The sequence below is a fragment of the Elephantulus edwardii genome, unplaced genomic scaffold (genome assembly GCF_000299155.1).
Source record: "Elephantulus edwardii isolate Elephantulus edwardi_28Jun2011 unplaced genomic scaffold, EleEdw1.0 scaffold00280, whole genome shotgun sequence".
Classification (NCBI taxonomy): Eukaryota; Metazoa; Chordata; class Mammalia; order Macroscelidea; family Macroscelididae; genus Elephantulus; species Elephantulus edwardii.
The window spans coordinates 2,240,052-2,251,478 of NW_006400030.1; the positions used below are offsets into that span (position 1 = coordinate 2,240,052).

At 41.4% G+C, this 11,427-nt stretch overlaps 1 protein-coding gene across 1 annotated transcript in view; it reads right to left on the reverse strand.

The window, feature by feature from the left end:
* LOC102857634 (myomegalin-like) overlaps positions 1-6,501 on the reverse strand; it is a 36,249-nt gene extending 29,748 nt beyond the window's left edge. Inside the window, exon 1 of the mRNA XM_006900322.1 lies at positions 5,082-6,501. Coding sequence (XP_006900384.1) covers positions 5,082-6,206 — 1,125 coding nt within the window. The 5' untranslated portion in view covers positions 6,207-6,501. The remainder of the gene's footprint in view (positions 1-5,081) is intronic.
* Positions 6,502-11,427: the final 4,926 nt, after the last annotated feature.

Genomic DNA, 11,427 nt, shown 5'->3' on the forward strand with positions numbered 1-11,427 from the left:
CAGGATAGAGCAGGGTTTAGGGCTCTTGTACATAAGGGTGCTATGAGTCGCAAGTGACTTGATAGCACATAACAACAAACAACAAGCTAAAAATGTATAGACTAGAGATTTTGTTTTGCTACAATAAATCCACAGCTATTTCTGAACATCTAGCAGATCAACAGATTCAAAGTATTAGTAGTAAGAAATACTTACTAGATAGTTCCTTAGGGGCTATATGAAAGCTTTCACTTAATCTTGACAAATTCATACTGTAAGGAGTATATTCTTTTATACCCCCTATTTAATGCTGAAAAAGCTAGGGTTGATAAAAAGTCCCTAAAGCTGTAAAACTGTACTGGATCTGAAATTCCAACCCAGATCTGTAGTCTTAAGCCAAATTTTGCTCTCATTATATTGTTCTGTCTGTTGAAATCTAGAAAGCAAAATTATCAAGAAATACTCTCAGTTACAGACAGTAAAGCAAGAGAAGAAATTAAAAAAAAGTAATCATAACAATTCTGACAAGCTGGTGGACGGAGAACCTAAAGTTCTCCCCTATGCTTTAGACCTCACTATTTTTTTTTTTAGACCTCATTACTTATTTTAAACAGAAAAAAAGGAAACTCGCCCATTAGCTTTAGTTATAGCTACTATAAAATGAGTGTCATTAGCTTTAATTAGTGGCAGTATAATATTACTTTTATTCATTCACTTATCTACTCAGTTAATACACATGTGCTGAGGACCAACCATGTGCTAGGGACTATTCTGGAGACACAGAGCCGAGCATGGTAAATAAGGTTCCTGCTCTTGGAACTTCCATTTGGTAGACAGGAGTAGGGAGCAGGAATAAAAAGGGAACCCACAAAACAGTAGGTAAGTGATAGGTGTCATGCAGGCTAGTCAGTGATCTTAAGGTGATTGAAAAGGTCTCTATGATGTGGCATTTAAACACATGTGAATGACAAAGGACATTCCGGCAAAGATCAACAAAAAAATTCCAGCAGAGGAAACAGCTAATGGAAAAGCCCTGCAATGGAGATGAAGGTGGGAAAGAAAAAGGCCTCTGTGGCTGGGGTAGCACTTTCCAGGAGAAATACAATGCTAGCAACATAGAAAGTCATCTTTTTTAATTGGCTTCACTGAAAAAAGGTAAAAATAGATAACATTTTAGTATCTTATTTAACTCACTGGATCTAAAATAATTGTCATAAAGACGCAACCAAGGTAAAAGTAACATTTTACATTCTTTTCTCATAGTTTCTCTCTCTGACTGCCACTGAGTTAGAACCTGTTGCCGATCCTGACTCTCCCAAAGGTTTCCAGAGTCTGTAAAGAGCGAGCGCAGAAGGACATGACCCGTTTTCTTCCCAAGCACCAGCTGGTGTATTTGAATCAACAGAGAGGTCTAGACTTTGGGGTAGCAGGGTAACTCCCTCACCACCAGAGCTCCTTTTCATACTAAGCCTTTGAAGTTCAAGGAGCAGTTTCCATTCACAGTTCCTCTGAGCAAGGTTGGCACATATCAAGTGCTCAACACCCACAAATGAGAAGAAAAAAATAAAAAGTAGCTACCTCACAGGATAGCCTGGGGTTAGAGCAAAATGTATTGACCTAGAGAAGGAAAAGTTATTTTCTTTTTTCCTTAATTGTTTATTAGTTTACCTCTCAGGAAATGCTTTTCTATGTGACAAAAGGAAATTCAGTTGAAAGAGTGAGTTTGTTGCTTTAAAAAATGTAAAGGCTGCTCATTCACTGATAGCCTTGTGCTGGTTCAGACCCATACTGACCCTTCCACAGGCTTCCAAATCTTTAAATGTTAACAGGATACTGCCCATCTTTCTTCTGAGGTGTGTTAGTCAGTGCACTATGTTTATGGAATCATGTATTTCTCATGCCAAAATGGATTTAGAGGAGATCAGATTATGTACTTTCCTATGCCACTCTTTGGCTCTGAAATTACTAATGAATTTTAAGGTTGCTGCTGAATACACACACACACACACCCCTCCACATACTGATACCTGCTTATTCTTTTTCTTAATACATTAGTATTTTGTTTTACCTCCCAGAGAAATGTCCTTTATGCCAGCCAAAATAAAGCTTGATAAGTTCTACAGAATCCACAACCCATCATGAATTCCTGTAAAGCACTAAGTATTTGAAACAATCACTCTCTATGAAGATTTTTTTCAGGGCCTGAAATCAGTGATACTTGATTTGGTTGAGTCAGTGTTACTCTCCATACTAAAAGAATGTGGTAATAAATTAAGTCACTTTTGACTCAGAGTTAGGGCAAAAAACCTTTCCTCAGCCAGAAGACTCTCAGGCAATCAATAAACTCTTCTTCACAGACTCTCCTAGTCTTCCCCACACTGTGCCATAGACTTGAAAGATTAAAATCATCATCAACTGGTAAGAAAGTAAATGCTGACTAATTTTGACCAGCATTTACTTAGCAGAATCAGAAAGGAGCAGACCCTGGCAAGGCAAGGCTTGTGGTAGAAAAAAAGAAAGGTTTCCCTTTCTTAGATGGAAAGGGATATTGCACATGGGCCAGAGGTCTTGGAAATGCTGTTTACTAAGAGAGCACACCCCTCTTATCACAGCTTTCCTAGGGACAGACAACAAGGAAGAAAATCACCAACTAGAATAATGCTTCAAAGCTTTTGTTAAATACATGAATAGCCTTGAGTTCCCCGAATAGTAAAAGCCAAATAAATCAATTTGCCTTATTCCATTAAATTAGTAAACAGAACAATTACAGTGTTACTTATTGTTTGGGCTTTGTTGCTGTTGTTCATTTCTTCTTTAAAATAAGAAAGAAGGGGGGGCAGTTAGGAAAGGAAATGTTAATGGACTATTTAATGGTGCAGAGAATGGGGAAGTGGAGGATTAAAACAAAACAATCAAATTGACCTTACAATCACTCTTTAAAATAAGAGGTTTTCTTCATATTTGTAGCATAATTAAAGGGGGGAAAATTGCATTATTTTCTTAGTTCTTTTTAAGAACTAAAAAAGTACTAAAAATAATTCACAATATTTCTATTCTTTCCACATTTATTCATTGAAGCTGAGGGGGGGAAAAACCACAACAAATCAACAACAGTCTGCCTTTGTCCTACTTAGCTTTGCCATAAGGCTCAACAGCCCTTAAGGAGCTTAAGTGAATCTTAAACACATTGGTATTAAAAATACACATTATTTACAATCTTGGAGCTCAATTTATCTATTTTTGCTTCCATTCTTAAGTACTGGAGAAAAATGTCATTGTAATTGCTATGAATTTTCAAGCTGAACGGTATTTTCTTGCTCCTCTTAATGTTTTATTGTTAAACACATAAAGATTGTAAGCTAGGGGACAAAAGAAAGGTCACAAACTATTATTTTCTAGTTTTAGTTTCTTAATGTCCAAATTCAGTGACATGGAGAAGCCTGACCTAAAAGCAGTTATCACAGGTGGAGTGCTCATCTGCATGCCAATTTTCTTCACAGAAAGAAGAATCTTCCTAGAACTCTCAGGTTATAAAAAAGGGCAATCTCATTTAATATATAGAATAAAAAGGTTATGTTTAAGAGACTGAATCTTTGATGGAATATTTGACTCTCCCTAAGATATTTCAACCATAAATTTTATCTTACATGACAGCTTGCCTAAGATAAGCTTTGAAATTCTTCCCAACTCTCAAATCTGATGAATCAAAGACCAAAAAGATAGTGATTTTCATTAATGTCATTAAATATGGAGAGGAGAAACTCTTCCTGTTGCATCTAAAATTTTCCTGGTATTTCATTGACTGATCATATCTGAGAAGAACCAAAAGCTTGTTTCCCCATGCACTCTGCATAGGCTACTTACAGAATCTATTGTGAATAGATCATGTTTAATTGATGACATCTCTATCTGGCCATAGAGCCAACTATAAAACCCAAATTTAGTTGTGAGGCTTCATGGAAAGGAAAGGAATCAACAGCAAAGGAATGCACCAGTAGTAGGCATACAGATGCTTAGTATTTCCTCATTTTTATATTTTTAAAAGATGTAAATATATACTGTTTGAGAATTGTGTACAAATTTTAAAATTTTATATGTTATGGTAAAGTATAAGTGTCTGTTATATATTACGCACAAATACAACCACCCACAAAACCATAGTTACTTTTTAAAGTGACAATCAATAATTTCCTTTGTAAATCAAGCTTTAAATTTTAGAGTTAGTGTTCAAAAGTAGCAGGCTTTCCAAAAATATCTTTTAGATTGTTAATTTTGTATTCTAACTAAAGATTTTGTATCACATGAAATCTGTTAGATTGTTTCACAAAGTTAACCAAATCCTGCATTTAGAATTGCTATAGAAATACAACAGCATCTGCAGGATCTCTGTATATAGCTGAATTTAAAAAGCTGTATAAAAATCACTGAGAGAGATGAAGGTCATCTGCCACCTTTAGTAGTTAAGAAATTCCAAAGAAGATAATGACTGGAACTTTCCTGACACAATCAACAAATCCTTTCTTAACAGCAAACATAAACCAGGAGAGAGGTGTGGAGATAACTGGTAAGACAATGTTTGCCTTAACATTCATTGTAAATGTCAATGTTTTAGTTCAAAATCTCTTTTATGAATAAGCCATCATTGTATTCAAATAACTATTAATTATCATAAACCTTGCCCAGATGTTACAATATTTTGCTGATAGGATAACACATTTTCCCTAATACATCGGGATAAAGAATTAACCCAGGGAAATGAACTAATTTCTTGCAGAATGCCAATGGGAGAAAACATTTATAAATCTTTTCTTTAAAGGAGGGAGATAAGCATTCCAGTGTCAGAAATAATGTTAAAAGTCTTCCTTTTAAAAAAAAGTAAAAAAGAATCTGAAATCTTGATCTTAAAAAAAAATCCAGAGCAGGGAAGGTCAACTGATGCTACAAAGAGGTGTGAAATTATGTGAATGTGAAGATGGCCCTCAATGGGTTCACGGATTCATTTCCTCGATTTCAGAGTTCTATTATTAGGCTTCACCTAGACAAAGCAGGTGAAGCCTGAGGCCCCACTAATCAAAAAGGCACTGTGTGGCCATTTTATATACCTGGAATCGGAGTGGCAAATAATCTTCACAGAGATCATCCCACAGCTCCTGCAGGTCTGACATCTCCAAGGGATAACTCACAGGTGCCTTGAAAAGGGGTTTCAGAGACCTGTTAAGGAAACCGGAACTCACTCCGTCTGTCATGATCTGGCCAGGCTTGGCTCCAGGTGGGCTAGATTTCACTGGAATAGGAAGCTTGCTCCCTCGGGGGCTCTGGATGGGTTTATAATCAAGGCCTTTAATCATGCTAAGAGCAAGCTCCAGTTTATGGTTACACAGATGCTGTGGCGCCTGTTCATCTGAACAACAGTCACACTTTACAAGTTCCTTTACATTTCTCTCCGCCTCTTCATCCTTCTGCTGTGGAGGACTAGCCTGGACACTCGCATCCAAAGACTCCACAGAGGAGCCTGGTGTGCCTTCCTCCATGCTCTCTCCATCGGGAGGTCCCTTTGTGCTTGTCAAGTCCTGTGGCCCAACCTCGGACAAAGCTGGTTCTTCTGTGCAAATGCTGGTGGACCACCTGGTAGAGGGGCCATAGGAGATACTTTTGGCCACCTTTCGAGGTACCTTACAAATAGCTTCATAGTCAGAATCAGCAACCCGCAAGGCTGCACAGCCACGGCATCTCCTGGGTCGGTTTCCAGGGCCTTCCGAGCTATGGCAGCTGTGTGGTTCCTGAAACTGATCCTCATTTTCTACCCAACACTCAAACCCTGAATAGGCAAAGTCTTCCTGGAGCAGTGCGGAGTATCGCGCCTCGGGTAAGCCGGAAATGTCAACCGTCCCATTCCCCGCCTTGGCCTCCGCGCCAGACTCGTCATTATTCTTCCGATACATGCTGGCAATGCAGAACTTGAGGCGGTCCTTCTCCAGCAGCAGCTTCTGCAAGCGCTCGATAGAAAGGGCTTCGATCCGAGCGATAACCGTATCGAATCGATAGATCCGATCGAGCATGAAAGCACACTTGCTGCAAGCAAACTCGCCTTTGCCATCGCGGGAGACATCCTTACCCAGGACGTGAGAAAGCAGAACCTGCAGGTTGAGCTTGGACGCAGTGTGGAAGATCCAGCGCCGCTGGTTGCCACACAGCTCCCGGGCACAGATCCTGCAAATCTCCTTCATCTTCCCACAGGCGGCGGCGGCTGCGGCCTCGCTCCACTCACTCGCTCCCGGCTGCGCTCGCGCTCCCGCCTCGGTGGTACCCGGGCTGCATAGCACCGCCTGCAGGGTCTCCGCTCACCCGGTGCAGCCCCGCCGCCCCGCGCGCCGGCTCTGGGTACCAGTGTCAGCCCCGCCCCTCGGGGAGGGGGCGGGCGCGGGAACGCCTCAAAGGGATGCTGAGTGACAGCTAGGCAAGCAGGCCAGGGGACCTGCCATGTCTCCTACAGCAGTCTCTCCAGCCAGCCGCCGCGTCCTCCACGTCCTCCACTCGCAGGCTGAGTCCGGGTGCCGAAGCCGCCGCTGCCGCCGCCTGCTGCTGACGCGAAGTCCCACAGATTGAGGATCAGATTTCAAGATGGCGCCAGGGGCTCGGCGCCTGCGGCCCCCGTGCGGCTCATCTGGGAGCTGTAGTCCCTGTGGCTCGCTCCCAGCTTTGCGCATGCGCAGTGCCGTTACCCGGCCGCAACAGGGTCCCCGGCTCCTCCCGCAGAGCTCAGCTCTGGCTCCGGGTATATACTAGTGAGGAGCTGATCTGGCGTTGACTGCTGCCAGGCCACTCAGCTTCTGCTCAGATCCACGGAAAGGACGCTCTGATCTCAAGGATACTCTCTCCCGCCCCTCCAGGATGTCCCCAAGTCTTCTCGTGGGGAGGAGAAAGCCATGTTCCCTCCCCTTCTCCTTACGGGCAGTGCCACGTACTCTGCATGGAGCAACCAGGCAGAGCCACTAGGTACCGCTGCGCGCCGCCTTCTTCCCGCCTGCAGCCCCACCTTCTCTGCCCTACCCTGTGGTCGGCTGGATTCAAAGGCCTCGAGGCTGTCGATAACTGGAGTGTGCATGTAACGCAAGTTTTAAAAAGAGACCCACCTTTTCTTCCTCTCTCAGCTATTTGAGAGTATCAAGGAAAGAGAAGACCGATGCTCCCCGCCTCAATATGGGGGACGGGTGGGTGGGTGATTTGCCCCTTTATAAGTAAAAACAGTCAGGAGAAGGGCACAAAGCAGTCACCTGAGAAAGTCCAGAAAATAAATGTCTGGTGAATGCAGCTAGTTAACCAAGATTTTGTAGATAATAAAAGAGAAAATGGACTTTTTCAGGAATGTAGACACCTGAGAGTAGATTACCATGATACGCTTCTCTTTCAGGCTCAGTTAGACAGACAGTCCTTAGAGGGCAGGGAGGGTGGAACTAACACTAGAACAAACTACGAAGTTTCTTTGATCAAGAATAAAGAGTACCAGGGGGTGCCGCAGGTAGGGAGTTTTCACTATTTTGGTCCAGTTGCAATATACAGTTGTAAATCTCACCCCCACCCCCACCCCCACCCCAGGGGTAGAGAGTGCAAGGACCTGGAGTTCTGACTAGGTTGAAAGACCATTTACAGGAATTCTCTGCCTAGATTGAGAGGCTTGCAGCCGCCAGACCAAAAAAGCAGCCTCAGCAATTCCATGGTATTCCCCATTTCCCAGTTGTGATACAGCTCAATTTCACCACCCTGACATAGTGAGATAAAGCTTGAAAATGCCTTCATTTCATTTGCAGAACAGAACCCAAGGCATTCAAATTTCTTCAAGGAGAATACATAATAAACGCCCAAATTTCTCGAAGGATGGTTCTTAGAGCTTTAGGCTTAGTAGGCTACAGAGCTTTACATAAATATTTCACATAAATGTGCACACTCTGTCCTTAAAAGTAAAAAATGTCAAAGTTATAAGAACTCACTACAGCTGCATTTTTGCTTGCAAATAGGTCTATGAGCTTAGAAGTAGAAAAAAAAACAAAAACAACCCAAAAAAACCACCAATCTTGAAATCTGTAATGCAGACTGCCTGCCAAGACACTGTCCTGTCTTAAGGCCTGTCTTAAAAAGCAGCAGGAACTCAAAGGTCCAACCAAGGTTTCATCTTTGTCAATGCAAATCACAGTTTCCTAGAGAAAATGAAACAAAGTGTTCCTGGAGCAAACGCTGAATGGTACTGTATCTATTCCTTAATAAAGGGAGCACTGGTGGCCTAGAGGCAAGAAGCTGCATTGCAATCCCGAAGGCACATGGTTTGAATCCACCAGCTGCTCTGCAGGAGAAGGCTAGGCACTCTGCTCCCTTGTGATTAACTGCCTCTGAAAACCCACTAGAGGTTCAGCTATGGGTTGGTTCTGACTCCATAGTACACAGCAACATTCTTTAATAGGATTCTATAGCTGACTAATAGTTTCCAAATTTTAATAATTGTGTTTATATGACAACAAAGGTCCTCACCACAGGACCAACAGTCCTGTGATAGATGATATCATGATGGAAGGAGAAAGGACTGAAGCTGCCAATCATTTCATCTTGCTTGGATCAACATTTAACACCCTTGATACCAGCAGTCAGGAAATCAGGAGACATACTCGTGGGCAAGTCCACTTTCAGGTACCTGTCCAAACTGCTAACAAGCAATGATGTCAGAGTGAAGACTAAGGTGTCTGGTTCAGGCCACCTATGGTCTTCTCAGTCACCTGTTATGTATCAGAGAGGTGGACAATGTATAAGGACAACAGAAGAAAAATTGATGCCTTTGCATTATGGTGCTGGAGAAGAGTGCTAAATATCCCAAGGACTGCCAAAAGAACAAACATGGTTTGGAAAAAGTAGAGACAGAGTACTCCTTGGAGGCAAGATGGCAAAGCTTCATCTCTCATATTTTGGACCTAAAACAGAGTAGGCTATTCCTTTGAAAGGGACATCATGCTTAGAATCATAGAGGGTCAGCGAAGAGGAGGAAGACCCCGATGAGATGGATTGACATAGTGACTTCAGCAATGAGTTCTAGTGTGTCAGAGTTGATGAGCATGGCACTAGATAGGATACGATTCAGGTCACCTGTTCATTAGGGTCACTATGGGTTGTATTCAATTTGATGACACCTAACAACAAGAACAGAAGTCTAAATCCTAACCCACAAAGTAAATGTGCTGAATTTAGTGTTTTCTTACATTTATCCTACAATAGAATCACCACCCAAAAGGGCACAGATCACTGAACCTCATTCCCAGAGCTTCTGATTAAGTACATCTGAGATGAAACCTGATGCTAATCATACTTTAAAAATGACTGAACTAGAATTTTTTTTTAAAAAAATCAATATGCTTTGTAAACTTTCGCTCAAATCACAATTTTTAAAAATGAGGAAATGATCTGGAAATAGTATCCTAAACTATATTCAATCAACAGATCAGAAGTTTCACAGATAAGTGAGAAAAGTTATTAATAAAGAACCATTTAAAAATCTGTGTTGAATTTAGAGACCTATATCCCTATTTGGATAATGATAGGTCATAGGGTCACTATGAGCTGTTCTCAACGCACGTAACAACAAGAATAAGAAGCATAGAAGTATAAATCCTAATCTACAAAATAAATGTGCTGAATTTTGTGCTTAACATAGAGACCTATATATCCTTATTTGGACTACAGCAGTCAGGGACTTCTCCAAGTTATTAAGAAGCAGTTTGAGTACTAAGCTGGGTCACTAAGGTAATGTCAGTTTTAATACTAAGGTACTCCTGATTCAGACTAAGGCCTTTTTATTCACTTGCTATGCATCCGAGATCTGGACAATGACTAAGATGACAGAAGGGGAATTGGTGCCTTTGAATTGTGGTATTGGAAAAGAGTACTGAATATCCCATGGACTGCTAAAAGAATAAATAGGTATGTCTTGGGAAAATTGCAGCCAGAGTGCTCCTTGGAGACAAAGATGAAGCTTCATTTGGGGGCATGCTGTTAGGAGAGATTATTCCTTAGAGAAGGACATCATGCTTGGGAAGGTAGAGGAAGACCCTCGACCAGGAGGTTTGACACAGTGACTGTAGCATTGAGTTTGAGTATGTTAGAGATTGTAGGGATGGTACAGGATAGGACAGAGTTCAGAAGAGTTGTTCATAGAGTTTCTATGAGTCATACTTGATGGCACCTAATAACAACATCCCTATTTGGAAGATGCTCTGGCACTGTGATGTGTTACATGTTTCACTGCTAACCAAAAGGTCAACTGTTTGAATCCACCAGCTAGCTGCTCAGCAGGAGAAAGATGGACAGTCTCCTCCTGTAAATAGTTATAATCTTGGAAACCCAATGGAAGGTTGTTATCAATTAGGATATTTTTTTTATGGCAGTGGGTTTTATTCCTATGTGGAAAATACAATTCTAACTCTGGTAGGGGTCTTTTGCACTATTTCCATTTTGACTGCTGGGCTTAGGGGGCTGGAAAAGAACCCTCAGGACCATAAACACTTGTATCCCGTGTGTACCAACAGGGTTGAAGTGTTTCTAATGCTTAATTCTGGACTGGGAGGGACTTTCCAAGATAATCAGGGAGGTGGAAAATCCCATTTCATAAACCAGTTGTGTTGGATTTCACTGCCCTAGTTATGACATCAGGTATAGTTGTCCTAATTAGTAATAACTATGCAAGAGCGGGGGGAAAGGTGATTCTAGAAGAAAAACTAAGGAAGACTAAGCAATGCAGAAATATCAATGTGAAGCCAAATTAGACTTTGTGATACCACCACTAACATTCAAATGATGTCCTTGTGCTGTTGGAAATCTTTAGGAAGTCAGAAACAATCATGCTTTGCATTAATTAAAAACACAGCATTTTGAAACACTTGTTTTAAGATCAGGAGATTTCTAGTTCAATTACAGACTGCAGTATATGTTTGTCAGCAGAATATATCTTAAAATAGGAAACAATAGAGTCGTAGATGTTAAACCAACATTCAAATAAGAAGTTTTGTAAATCTAGTATGCATTTTCTATGTCTTCAGTTTAAAGGGGAAAATATATGCGTGGTATACATAGAGAATAGCAACATTACTGGTAAACTACATGGTGGTGGTTGTTATTAGCTGTCAGCAAACCAGTTTTTCTCATAATGGTCCTATGTGCTACAAAAGAAAACACTGCCTGATCCTGCACCTTCCTTGTAAGCCTTGCTTTGTTCAAGCCCATTGTTGCAGCTCCTTGTCAATCTATCTAATTTTAGGGCTTTCTCTTTCTTGCTGGCACTCTACCAACCATGATGTCCTTCTTTAGAGACTGGCCACGCCTGTTAATATGTCTAAACTAAAGAGACAAAGTCTCACAATCTTATCTTCCAACAAGGATTGTGGCCATATTTCTTCCAAGACAGATTTAGTC